Here is a 14465-nt window from a genome sequence, read left to right on the forward strand (position 1 = left end):
AGGGGAGGAGGAGGGGGAGGGGGAGGGGGGATGAAGAGGAGGAGGAGGGGGAAGAGGAGGGAGGAGGGAAGACAGGGAGGAGGGAGGAGGAAGAGGTCAGGTAATGTGCTTATAGTCACCCAGATGTCTAAGGCCCAGGCCTCTTTTCTCCTGGAGCTAACTTGAACCAGATGTTCTTGACTCTGAGGCCAATTATTTTTCCAGTATCCCAGGGCTTCTTACATTATTTTTTGTGGGTCATGGGTCTCTTTGACACTCTGATAAAGTCTGGATCCTTTTTTGAATGTGTTAAAATGCTTTAAATGGTGGCAGGGCAGTGAGGTAGCTCAGTGGATAGAGAGTAAAGCCATTAGCAGACATCATAGGTCTAATTTGAACTTCTAGTGAACCAAAAGAAACTCACTAGTACTTTTATTAAAAGAAAATCCTTTTGTATTCCTAGGAATAAAATTGGGAGTTCGAACCCTAACATGTATCTTTTGTAAACTAATATGGACAGTGATCTGGCTGAGAAGACAGAGTGTTAGGTCTAAAATCAGGAAGACTCAACTTCCCGAGTTCAAATCCAGGTTCAGACACCAGTTGTGTGACCCTGGGAAGTTACTTAACCTTATTTGGCCTCAGTTTCCTCACTTGTAAAATGAGTTGAAGAAGGAAATAGTAAACAACCTCAATATCTTAGTTATGTGACCCCTGTAAAATGGTAGGGAGAAGGAAATGGCAAACCACTCCAATATTTTGCCAGGAAAATTCCCAGTGGGGTCACAAATAATCAAATATAACTGAAAAATGACTCAACAACAACAACATGAACTAAAATATGTGTCTATTGTCTTCTCAGTTAGAATGTAAGTTCTTTGAAGGCAGGAACTATTTTGTTTTGTTTTTTTCTTTGAATTCCCAGTACTTAGCATAGAGTCTGGCATAGACAAAGGACTTAATAAATATTTTTTAGCTGGATGCTATTTTCCTACTTTCCTCCCAGAAGGCTACTAACCTTGCTTCAAATTCATGATTTAACCAGCGTAACTCAGCTCTTCTTCCAATGGCATCTACATCACTCATAGCCAGGAAGAAGAGGTCATTGCTCCAAATGACTATGGAGAAAAATGGACTGTGGGTGTGATCCATTTTCATAGAGAGATGAAATCACTGCTCTCTGAAACATTGAAGCAGATTTCTATCCTGCCACTCTATGTCACTACATAGAAAAATCCAGAAGTCAGACTGGGCTCACTTGTTTCCTATCAAGGATGTATCGCTACATCAGGAAGCTGATGGTATAATGCATGGGGCACTACACTAGAACTGAAGCCAAGAAGACCTAACCAAAAACTCTGCCTCAGAGATTTACTTAATGTTTCTGTGCCTCAGTATTCTCTTCTGTAAAATGAAGACTTAAGGTTAGAATCCATATGTTCCAAGGTCATTTCCAGTTCTAAATATATGTTTATGATTCTCATAATTGACTTAATGATTCAAGGATTACCAGGAAAATATACACTTAGAAATCAGTAAAATGTCATGATTGGAGTAAATTATTAAAATAAATAGGAAATAAGTGAACTGGTCATGGAACTGGAAAGTTGAATTTAGAATCAGGAGCCTCTCACTTCAAATTATGCTTCTGGCATTTGCTGGTTGTCTATAGCTAGGCACATCCCTTAACTGCTCTAAGTTCTAACCTCTTCATTATTCAAATGGGCATAAAAAATGTCTGGAGTCCTTACCTCCTTACCTCAGAGTGTTTTGAAAGGATCAAGTAAAGATTCCTGATTATTCCAGAAGTGGCAGTGTAATCATGGACTATTAAAATATATATATATGCTATAATGACCATACAGTAAATAAAAAGTAAGGTTATAATAATTAAATAACAAATAAGCATATGATAAATAAAACTATAATGGCTATTAAAGTTTAAAACTCTCCTAAGATTTTTGGGATGCCTTATATGTTGTGTTTGATGAACTTTCATGAACTATATAAATAAAAGTCATTATTATTATTAGATAAATGCATATTTTTAGTGAAAATTAGCTTTGATGGCATGTTCAGGTCACAGTAGTAGTAAGAACAACATCTATTAAAGGTTAGCTGGATATTTGTTCTGAGAAGCCCAGTATTCCCTTCTATATTGATGCTTAAGACTAGAACACCCCAAAGAAAACATTTCCCCCCTTTCCTCTTTCACTGAAGCTTTTATTGAATATCTAGTAGGGACAAATAATAATAGGCAAAAAGTACCACAAAATAATGAAATGAACAAAAAGAAAGACCTTTCTCAACATCTAGGTTTTACAATAATAGAATATAAATGAGATTCCTGGATTCTTTCTTTCTCTCTTTCTCTCTCTCTCTCTCTCTCTCTTTCTCTTTCTCTCTCTCTCTCCCTCTCTCTCTCTTTTTCTGGGAAGATGGCGGCTTAGAGCAAATTTCTCTCTCTCTCTCTCTCTCTCTCTCTCTCTCTCTCTCTCTCTCTCTAATATTTATATGTAGTTTCTCCTCTTACCTCCTGTAACAAAAGATTTACTTTTCTTTCAGTGATATTTGCTTCAGATTTCTTTTTATCTTTCCTCTACTGCATGTTTGCTGGCATAATTGCTTGGCTTTTCGTTCCCGATCCAGGATTTCTTTGGGGAACAGGCTTTTCTCATCAAATGCTGCTCTCAGTGCTACAAAGGCAATGAGAAAATCCACATGAAAATTAGAGTCTGGTAAAAGATCTGGGAAAAATTAAGCAGTGATAACAAAAATATCAAATTATACTTGAAACAAAGACCTTTTGGCTTTTATATAATTTGAGGAGAAAGGCTAGCCTTGAGGATATTGTCTCTAAACTTCTGCCATTACCTTAATTTTCATTTGCATTCTAAATTCCACACAGCTAATTTTTATTTTATTTTTTCAAAATTGCCTTCATCATGATACAAAGATCTGCCATTAAAGAATGGGGGAATAAAAGAGTTAGTCCATTCCAACTTTATTCTTTTCAATCTACATGCTGCTATCAAGGACTCATAAAAAACTAAAAAACAAATTATCCTTTATAGAAGTAAAGCAATTAAAGTAATCAAACTACGATTTGAACGTTTGCATGGCCAAATGAGTGCCTGGCGCAATCAGGTCCTTAAAAAGACTCTAATCTGCAACTTTGTGCGTTCTCTAAAAAAATTGTACAGATTGTCCCCAGGGATGGGTACCAGGGTTGCCATGGAAAGATATAGAATGTGTACCACACGTTCAGGAAGAGATTTAGGCCTCTTATTTCATTTCTACTTCTTGCTTTATGATTAGGTGAATCAATGCACTTTACCCAGTTGAGTGGACTACTTTGATTATTTTTTTGATCCCTCAAAAAAAATGAATAAAACTAGGACTTCATCTGTGTAAGTTTCTCTCATTGACACAGATAACAAGATTTCCACCACTGGTTTTATGAAGTGCATTGGCCAAAAAGAAAGAGCGAAAAGGAGAGGGAGATAGAGAAGCAGAGGAAGAGGGAGAAGAAGAGGGGGAGGAGATAAAGAGGGATAGGAAGAGACAGGAGATGCCCCATAATAAACATACATTGATAAGCAATACAAATTTCCTCATTGATCAAGTCCAAACATATCTGTCTCATTTAGTACCCTGGTCCATCACCTCACTGTCTGAAGGCACCATGTTTTATCTTGGGTGCTTTGAAAGCAATCATCCCTCTCATTTTATAGATAAAGAAAGCAAGTCCTAAAGAGAAGAAGCCACTTGTCCAGAGTTGTACCAATTACAGTATATGGTAGAGCAGGAGCTTTAACTCAAGTCTTTTAATTTTTAATCTAGGATCCATTCTATCATCCTGTCTTCCCTCCTCAAGCCATTGTGAACCCAAATCCTGGACTCTAATGCCATGTTGTCCAATAATTTCAGTTGTTCCTGACTCTTCATGTCCACACTTGGGATTTTCTTGCAAAGATACTGGAGTGATTTGCCATTTCTTGCTCTAGGTCATTTTATAGATAAAGAACTGAGGCAAACAAGATTAAGTGATTTATCTAGGATCATACAGAGAGTAAGGGTCTTAGGCTGGATTTTAACTCTAGTCTTCTTGACACCAGGCCTTGAACAATTTTCATTGCACTACATAGCTGCCCCTCTAATGCCATAGCTTTTGGAAAAAGCCAAGGTCATCTGATAAGAACAAAATAAGACCTAATTAGAGGCCTCTCATTTAAGGAAATAGATAAATAGACAGAGCCAAGATGGTGGAGTAAACCAGTGTAGCTCTGAGTCACCATGAGAATCCTCTTCAACCAATATTTTAATATCAGCACAAAATGAATACAGGAGTAAAAGAACCAGCAAGGAGACAGAGTAAAAGAATTTTCAAGAAAAGAAAAACCCAGAGGTAGGCAAAGAACATCTGGGGCACTGGGGTGAGAGGGGAGCAGAGTCAGTGAGAGATTGTAGGAAGGAATGAAGAGCAATCCAAGAGCAAGCCACACACCCCTACCCCACATCTGCTGTCCCAGGTTCAGAACCTAATCCCAAGCTAAAATTCAGATCTTGAAATCTTGCCTGGAGTAAGTAAAGGTCCAGGCCAATCCATATCCCTTGAAATTTAAAACTTGTGGAAAAGTCAGGAGTCCCAGCCCAGGGAAGTCTGCACTAAAGTGGGCTGATACATGTGAGCCCAGATGAAAGCCAGTAGTCCCAGTCTAAGTTTGGGATGAGGATATGGATTGCAGTTTGGGGTGGCTGATATTACTAAGAGGGGACCCCAGATCTTTTTGCTTAACCTTAAGGGTGGAGCTCCAAGACAGGGCAATCAAGGGTGTGCCAGATTAGAATATGTACACAGTAAGACCAAAAACTTGCACCTAAGCCCCATTCTACAATTTAAGTAGTTCCTGATCTGATCAAAATCAAAGTAAGACCCAAAACTTACAACCAAGCCTAAGGCAAGTCTTTGAGTTATCATGATGTTAAGGTTCAATTGAATCAGCAGGGGAAGGGGTCTCTCAGAGCTCTCAAACCTCAGACAATCATATCACCCTCCAAGAACTGAAACTGATAAAAAGGCAGAAAATAATTTAAGAATAGCATCAAGGAAGAACTGAAGTTTAAGAGGATACCCTAACTCCAAAGAAAACAGAGACTACCTATAATTAGATAGGAAAAATGAACAAACAACAAAAAACCCCACCTAACTAAAGAATTTTTATGGAGACAAAGATCAAGGTACAGATACAGAAGGGGACAGTGAAAACAAAGCAAAAACATGCAAAGTCCAAAAGAAAAATATGGATTGGACACAGATTCTGGAAGAGCTCAAAAAAGACTTCAAAAACCAATTAAGAAAGACAGATGAAAAGTTAGAAAGAGAAATTAAAGTGATGTAAGGAGAAAGGAAAGTAATGTAAGAATAAATGGGTCAACTGAAAAAGGAGAATCAAAAACTGACAGAGGAAAACTAGGTCTTAAAAAATCAGACTTGACCATCTAGAAACTAATGATTTCATTAGGAATTGAGAAACAAGAAATGAGTATCAAAGGAATGAAAAAACAGAGGAAAACATGAAATATCTTATTGAAAAAAAACTGACCTAGAAAATAGATGCAGGAGAGACAATTTGAATATTATTTGACTACCTGAACCCCATGATCAAGAAAAAACCTTGGACATCATATTATAAGAAATTATCAAAGATAACTGCCCAGAGATCCTTGAGCAGGAGAATAAAATTGAAATTGAAAAAATTCACAGATCACCTGCAGAAAGAAATCCTCAAATGACAACTTCTAGGAATGTAATAGCTAAATTCAAGAGCCAACACACTAAGGAGAAAACCCTTCAAACAGCCATCAAGAAATAATTCAATTACAATGGCGCTACAATCAGGATCACACAAGACCTAGTGTCTTCTACATTAAAGGATAAAAAGTCATGGATTATGGTATTCAGGAAGGTGAAAGATTTGTGTTTACAACCCAGAGTCACCTATCCACCAAAGGAAAATCAATAAGATTTCCAAGAATTCCTGAGGAATAAGCAAGACCTAAATAAAAAATTTGAAGTTCAAACATGAGACACAAGAGAAGCCCAAAAAAGTAAATAAGAAAGAGAAAATTTAAGGGTCTCATTAAAGTCAAAATGTTGATATGTCTACATGAAAAGAGAATATCTGTCATTCTCAAAAATTACTTTTAGTGGTAGAGAAGATAGAAGGAATTTATTCAGAAAGAGGGTGGGGAATTAAGTTGATTGTGATAATTTGATGTATATGATATATGTATGCATATGATTGATATGTACAAAAAATCAATGGCTAAAAGAGAAGGTTGCATTAAGAGAAAATTGAAGAAATACAATGGAGTAAATTCTATAACATTAAGTGGCAAGAAAAATCATTATATATAAAGAGGAGGATAAGGGTGGTAATGGGCAATGCTTAAATTTTACTCTCATTGTAATTAGCTCATAGTGGAAAAAAAACAAGTATATACAGTGGGGTATAGAATTCTATCTTATCTTACAGAGAAGTAAAAAGGGAATATAACAGGGAAGGAGGAAGTAATTGGAGGGAGAGGGAAGTGGTGGGGTGACAAAAAGCAAAATATTGGTGAGGAGGAACAGAGTGAAAGGAAATAGAGCAGGATCTAAAGGAAATAATGGGATGAAGGGCAATACACAGGTAGTAATCATAATGCTGAATGTGAATGGGATGAACTCACCCATGAAACAGAAGTGGATAGCAGAATGGATTAAAAAAACAGAATCTTACTATGTGTTGTTTACAAGAAATACATTTGAGACAGGCTGACACATAGGGATTCAAGGTGAAAGGCTGGAGTAGAATTTCTTATGCATCATCTAAAGTAAAAAAAGCATGACATCAGAGGAAAGTAATAAATGTTGGAGGGGATGAGGCAAAATAGGGACATTAATGCATTGCTTGTGGAGTTGTGAATTGATCCAACCATTCTGGATGGCAATTTGGAACTATGCCCAAAGGGCTTTAAAAGACTGTCTGCCCTTTGATCCAGTCATACCACTGCTGGGTTCATACCCCAAAGAGATAATAAGGAAAAAGACTTGTACAAAAATATTTATAGCCACGCTCTTTGTGGTGGCAAAAAATTGGAAAATGAGGGGATGCCCTTTGATTGGGGAATGGCTAAACAAACTGTGGTATCTGTTGGTGATGGAATACTATTGTACTCAAAGGAATAATCAACTGGAGGAATTCCATGTGAACTGGAACAACCTTCAGGAATTGATGCAGAGTGAAAGGAGCAGAACCAGGAGAACATTGTACACAGACTGATACACTGTGGTAAAATCAAATGTAATTGACTTCTCCACTAGCAGCAATGCAAGGATCCAGGACATTTCTGAGGAACTTATGAGAAAGAATGGTATCCACATCCAGAGAAATAGCTGTGGGAGGAGAAACACAACTGCTTGATCACATGGGTTGATGCAGATATATTGGGGATGTAAACTCTCAATGATCACCCCAGTACAAATATCAATAATATGGAAATAGGTCTTGATCAATGACACATGTAAAATCCAGTGGAATTGCATGTTGGCTACGGGAGGGGAGGAGGAAAAGAACATGAATCATGTAACCATGGAAAAATTTTCCTAATTAATCAATAAAATTAAATTTAAAAAATAAAAATAAAGTAAAAAGAAAAGGAGGAGTAGCAATCATGATACCAGACAAAGCTAAAGTAGAAACTGATCTGATTAAAAGGAAAGGAAATAGATAAATTAATGAAAAATCATGTAAGAAATACTTATTGTGTGCTAAAACCTAGGGATACAAATGAAAAAGTAGGTCATACTCTAACTGAGGATAATGATGCCTAACAGAAAGTTCAGCTACAGAACAAAAGGAAAAGATTAGAAGTCCTAAGGAATCAGCAGAAAGGCAGAAGGCCCAGAGAGCCTTAGATGGTACCATAAGGTTAGATGACATTGTTGGGGAGTTGGAAGGGCAGAAGGGGAGGGCAGATGGTGAGACAAAATATCAATATACTGGATGAAGTGGCACCACTCAAAGGGATAATCACTGTGTTTTCTTTTTCCTAAAACCAGCACTATAGCATACAGTTTCCATTAGTCAACATTTGGATTCATCCCTTACAAAACTGCTAATGTCCCCTTTGAAAACATAGGGAATTCTAAGTCCAGAAGGGCTGTCTGGAGGAATGACATTTGAAGCCAATGAACTCAATTTATGAGAGTTGCTCATAAATGTCCTTGTTGCTGCTGGGATTCAAATAGACGAACATTTTGTAGGGAACACTTTCCAGCATCATAGACAAAGAAATGAAAAAGACTTCAGAATCCAACTTCTTCAAATGAGAAAAGAGATACCTAAAGAGGTAATGACTTGTCCAAGATCACACAGGCAGTTAATGGCATAGCCACACTTGGGACTGACATGCTAATGCCAGCACCTGCTGGATAGTTGAGTCAGGAACAAGTGTTTCACCCAAATTACAGAGTGCACTTGGTGGAGGAGAGGGTGGGCATGATAAGAATTTGGTCAAATTAAAAAATAGGAGACATTGTCTTAACGTTTTCCAAAGCCACATTTCCCAAAATCAATAGCCAAAAGGCATCAGTGATCATATCCACAATCCCTACTCACCCAATAGTGATCCTGACCAAACACCCACAAAAAGATTATGCATGATAAATAAATTATATCAATTTCTTCTCACTCTATGTTGCAATAACAGCTATTGATTTAAATTTTAAAACTAGGGAATTTTTGTATAGCAAAATTCATGCCTTATCTTTGGCAAACTGCATAAGTAAAGATATAAAGTCCTTCTGCTCCTAGAGCAGAGATAAAAGGAAATCATAGGATTGTAGACTTGGACCTGAACCAGGGACCTCAGAAATCATTTACTTAAACCATTTCATTTTACAGGCAGCCAAACAGAAGCCAGAGAAGCAAATTAGATGGCCAAGGTTATACAAATAAAAGTGGCAGTCAGGATCAGAACACATGTGCTCTACAGAAATGCAGATGAAAACATTTTATTTATCACATGTTTATTTGGGTATATGATTTGGGGTTTTGGTTTTATAAGATTATTATGAAAATGAATAATATGGAAATTGGTTTAAGTGAAAATATATGTATAACTCAGTGGAATTATTGTCAGCTCCAGAATCAGGAAGGGAAGAGGGGAGGAAGAAAACATAAATCATGTAACCTTGGAAAACTTATGTGTAAATTTGTTACTGAAATAAAATATTAAAAAAAATTTTAAAAGAACATATGTGCTCTAAAATCAACTTGCTTTTTAATATATTGCACGGCATCTCAAAATCTTTTCATATTGCCTTCTTGTGAGCCCAACATCCCAGAATTATGCAGCAAATAAATGGTCAGTGGTTTCAAAATTTTTGGCCGACCACCCCTTTTCCAGAAAAATATTACTTAGGGCCCCTGGAAATAAATTTTTTTAAATTTTAATAGCAATTAATAGGAAAGATAAATGCACCTGTGACCATCACCACCTTCCTAGATCGCTACAGCAGCCACCAGGGGGCAGTGGCGCCCACTTCGGGAATCGCTGGTTTACATAAAAACACTACACAACTCATAAATTATTCTCTTTTCATTATATATTCCAGCCAAAATGTCCTCTCTATTTCTGATATGGGACATTCAATTTCCTATTCACTAGTGACTTGTCTCCCATACCTCAAGTGCATGTTCTTCATCTCGGCCTCATAGAAGCCCTCACTTCCTTCAATATACAACCCCCCCCCCAGCTATCAGTGCCTTCCATCTAACTACTATGCCTTTATTTTGTCTTTATTCTCCATATACATATGTTATAGAATGGAATCTCCTTGAAGTCAGAGATTACATATTTTTCTTTTTTTCTTTAGCTTCTGTTACAGGGTCTAGCAGAGCAGGCATTTGATAAATGATTATTCATTGATTGACAGTGAAAATTTGACCATTGCTCAATTATTCTAAGTTTCTGTATTTGTAACCTGATTAGCCAGTGAACGGAAGCTAACACCCAATTTAGCCCTATGCACAAAATCAATTCCCTTAAGCATTCCAGACTCTCCCTGTGTTCTCCCTAACCCCAACAATATAAAAGGCTACTAAAAAAAGTGGAGAAACTATTGGGCATTGAGTGAAATGAGACCCAGATTAAAATCTCACCCTTGACATTTACTAGTTGTGTGCCCATGAGCTAAGGCATTTCACCCCTCTATTTCCTCATCTGAAAAAATGTAGATGACAACATGTGTTCCCACAGGGCCATTTTAGGAATCATTTAAGTTGATATTTGTAAAGTGGTATGTAAATGTCAGCTCTAATTACCTTGGCCCTGCTCCTCATTCAGATCACTGTATCATAATTATAAAGCTGGAAGTCCCTAAGGGATCATCTAGCCCAAGACTTCTAAACCTTTTTTTTTTAATGTCATGGACCCCTTTGACAATCCAATGAAGCCTATGGACCAATTTATAGAATATTTTAAATGCATAAAATACATAGAATTATAAAGGAAGACAATTATGCTCAAATAAAGATATGAGTTTTCTTTTACCCATCCAAGGTCATAGATCCTCTGAAATCTAATCAAGTTAAGAACACCTCATCTAGATCATCCTCCTCCTACCACCTTGTTGACTTAAGGAAGTCCCTTAAAGTAAGCAAATGTATTCCATGCACAAAACTAGATTTCTCTGAGATATTCCAAACATCCTAATTTCTCTATCCTGGAAGACTTAAAGTTTCTCTAAGGACAAAGCCTGACCAAGAGCTGGGTCTCAGCTGTTTTCAAGTTTGGGAACAAAGTATGTGAAACTTCATGCTATTTAAGCACCCAATGAGGACAGCTAGAAAGCCATAGAGGGAGTGCCAATGATCCTTTCAGTTTCAAAAGAAGGAAAAGAAATAGAGAAAGGGCATAAAATTCTCAGGGAAAAAAACCCTAAAAAATCAGAGAGCTCATAAAACAGCTGAAAATTATGGCAGGTTCTGAAAGTTATGATTTAGAAAACAGAATGGCAATCAGGCAAACATCTCTTCTAAACTGTACTACTGCCAAACACTCTCTCCCTTACCATCCTCATTCAGATTGCATGAATTAATGTTAAACATGGGGTGAAGGATTAACTTCAAGTTAGAATGATCGTGAATATCAAGAGTGTATAAATAATTGTCATTTTTAATCTTCTTTTCTAGCAATGAATTTTTGATCCGAGGGTTTATTCCTTGTGAAGAAATGAGTAGCTGAAGTGAAAACATCAGAAACAAAAACCAAGCAGAACATTTTAAAAGTCATGTGCAGTAACCCAAGAGCTGGTTGAATTATCATCAATCAATGCTATACAAAAAGCAATTGTTAAGGGCTTCTACGTGCCAAGTACTGTGCCAAGCCCTGAGGAAGCAAGGAGAAAACCATCTCTACCATCAAGGAGGTATCTCGGAAATGCAGAATGATATAATGGTTAGTTTGTTGGTGTCCTTCCTACTTGAAGAGGATCGTAACGAGTCAATGTGCAATGTGTCCAACTGTGGCTGATAGCAGCAATATAAGGAAGTTTCTAACGCAGGTTGAACACTCATAAACCATAGAAATATTTGGGATGGAAATGTCTCTGAATTTATACATCTCATATTTCCTTTGAGCTACTGCAATTCTGTTTTGCTCATGGATCGCCATATCTTCTTTGATGTGAATACACCATGAGGGATAGTCTTGCGCCATTTTCTTCCATGTGTCACAACTGATTCTAAAGTTCTCCAGAGAGAAGAGTACAAGATCTCAGCTATGGATTGAAAGCATTGTGACCCTCATTGAGAAAAGATTTCCTAAAACCTGCACCTAAATAGATGGGAGTCAGGAGTCCAGCAGATTACTCTAAAGAGTTGAAACTCAGAGAACAGTTTATCAACAAGAGAAGCCCAAGTTTCCATCTAGGACTTTTAACCTTCCATGAGTACCAAGGAAACCAATTCTTAACTTTCATGCTTAGTAATGACTGTCTTATTTTCTTTTTTTCTTCTTGTAGTTGCTTACATGAAAATCATCACTAGTATCATGGCATAGCTTATGGAGACAAACCAGGAGAGCCCCTCTCTCTATTTACACCTTGCCTCACTTACAATTTTGATTATCCTAAGATCTTCAAGGTTCATTAGCTACTCCATCTTTTGGTTCTGAGAATCCTACAAGCATGGAATGTTCTTTCTTTGCTACTCCAACAACCAACCTCTCTGAATTGTTTTTATATTCGCAACTAAAATGCCACCTTCAGTAGGAACTGCTTTTGATTCCAGTGTCTTCCATCTATTATTTCATAATTTTCCTGCATATAGCTTGCTTTTTTATATATTTAATTTTTTATTGTCTCTACCATATTGTCTACTACAAAACACTTTCCAAACAATTAAAACTAGATCTAAACAACTGGAAAAACATTGACTGCTCATGGGTAGGACGAGCTAACATAAAAAAATGACAATTCTACCCAAATTAATTTACTCATTTAGTAATAGCCATACCTATCAAACTACCAAAAAACTATTTTTACTGAATTAGAAAAAACTATAACAAAGTTTATTTGGAAGAACAAAAGATCAAGAATATCAAGGGAAATAATGAAAAAAAAACGTGAAGGAAGGTGGCCTTGCAGTACCAGATATTAAACTATACTATAAAGCAGCAGTCATCAAAACAATATGGTACTGGCTAAGAGATGGAAGGGATGGTCAGTGGAATAGACTTCAGGTAAGTGACATCACCAAAACAGTGTATGATAAACCCAAAGAGCCCAACCTTTGGGACAAAAACCCACTATTTGACAAAAACTGCTGGGAAAATTGGAAACCAATATGGGAGAGATTAGGTTTGGATCAACATCTCACACCCTACACCAAGATAAATTCAGAATGGCTGAAAGACTTGAATATAAAGAAGGAAACTGTAAGTAAATTAAGTGAACATAGAATAGTATACTTGTCAGATCTCTGGGAAAGGAAAGATTTTAAAACCAAGAATCTCCACTTTCTAAGTTCAAATCTGGCCTTAGGCACTTGGTAGCTATGTGACCCTGTGCAAGTCACTTAGCCATGGTTGCCTCAGCTTCCTTCTCTGAAAAATGAGCTAGAGAAGGAAATGGCAAACCACTCCAGTATCTCTACAAAGAAAACCCCGTGTAGGGTCATGAAGAGTCAGACACAAATGAAAAAAACAAATACAACAATGGTGCTCATTAAAATAGATCTTGGTTTAAACCAGTAATTCCCAAAGTGGGTGCCACTGCCCCCTGGTGGGTGCTGCAGTGATCCATGGAGGTGGTGATGGCCACACTTTTTTTGTATTACATTCTATTCTGAGTTCAATAAATAGTTTCATAATTTCCAGGGAGCACTAAGTAATATTTTTTCTTGAAAGGGGGCGGTAGGCCAGAAAAGTTTGGGAACCACTGGTTTAAACCAAGGCTTTATTTACCTTGTCTTGGTCCCCTTTGGCAGTGGACCTCTTTTCAGAATAAAGTTGTTGGTTTGTTTTTTAATTCAGGTTTTGTTCTGTTTTGGAGGTAGGTAGATGGCTCAGTGGATAGAGAACTGGATCTAGAGTCAAGAAAGACTTGAGTTCCAGCCTAGCTTCAGGCACTATTAGCTGTTTTAAACCAGGACCAGTCACTTAAACTCCGTGTGCCTTAATCTATTGGAGAAGGAAATGGCCAAGAAAACATCCCATGGATAGTACGATCCACAGTGTCATAGGAATTCAGACTGACCTGAAAATGCCTGAACAAGAACTACAAAAACAAATTGCAGGTCTGGGAGCCTGAGCTAGAGCAATGGACAGGAGAGGATTCCCCCACATCACAGCTGGCCCCACATCTCCAAAAGAGCTTGGGTGTAGCTGCATGGTCTTGGCACAGGACCTGGAATCTCAGACCCACAAGGTTGAGGGCAGATTAGGATGAGTTAGCCATAACTATATCCCAAAAGCAAACTTGACCAACTTCACAATGTTGTCTGGGGCCAGTATTATTCTTGTTATTGTTGTTCAGTCGTTTCCATTCTGTCTGATTCTTCATGACCCCATTTGGGGTTTTCTTGGCAAAGATACTAGAATGGTTTGCCATTTCCTTCTCCAGCTTATTTTACAGATGAGGAAACTGAGGCAAACGGGGTGAAGTTTGCCCAGGGCTACAAAGCTAAAATACTGGAGTGGTTTGCCATTTCCTTCTCTAGCTCAGTTTATAGCTGAGGAAACTGAAGCAAAAGGGGTGAAGTGACTTGTCCAGTGTCACACCAACCCTGAAACTCTCATCTCTAAGTCTGGCTCTTGAGCCACTGAGCCACCTAGCTATCCTCCAGATTAATTCTTGGAGCTTGATACAACTTTAAAATTTAGGAGGACTTATCAAAGCCAGACCAGTGTCAGACTTCAGCCAGAGAACGTTCACA

General features: G+C 37.6%; 1 protein-coding gene across 1 annotated transcript in view; it reads right to left on the reverse strand.

Annotated features, from left to right (window-relative positions):
- Nucleotides 1–2529: 2529 nt before the first annotated feature.
- WDR49 (WD repeat domain 49) overlaps nt 2530–14465 on the reverse strand; it is a 163487-nt gene continuing 151551 nt past the window's right edge. Inside the window, exon 17 of the mRNA XM_044669542.1 lies at nt 2530–2675. Coding sequence (XP_044525477.1) covers nt 2530–2675 — 146 coding nt within the window. The remainder of the gene's footprint in view (nt 2676–14465) is intronic.

Source organism: Gracilinanus agilis, chromosome 3 (genome assembly GCF_016433145.1).
Source record: "Gracilinanus agilis isolate LMUSP501 chromosome 3, AgileGrace, whole genome shotgun sequence".
NCBI classification, from domain to species: Eukaryota; Metazoa; Chordata; class Mammalia; order Didelphimorphia; family Didelphidae; genus Gracilinanus; species Gracilinanus agilis.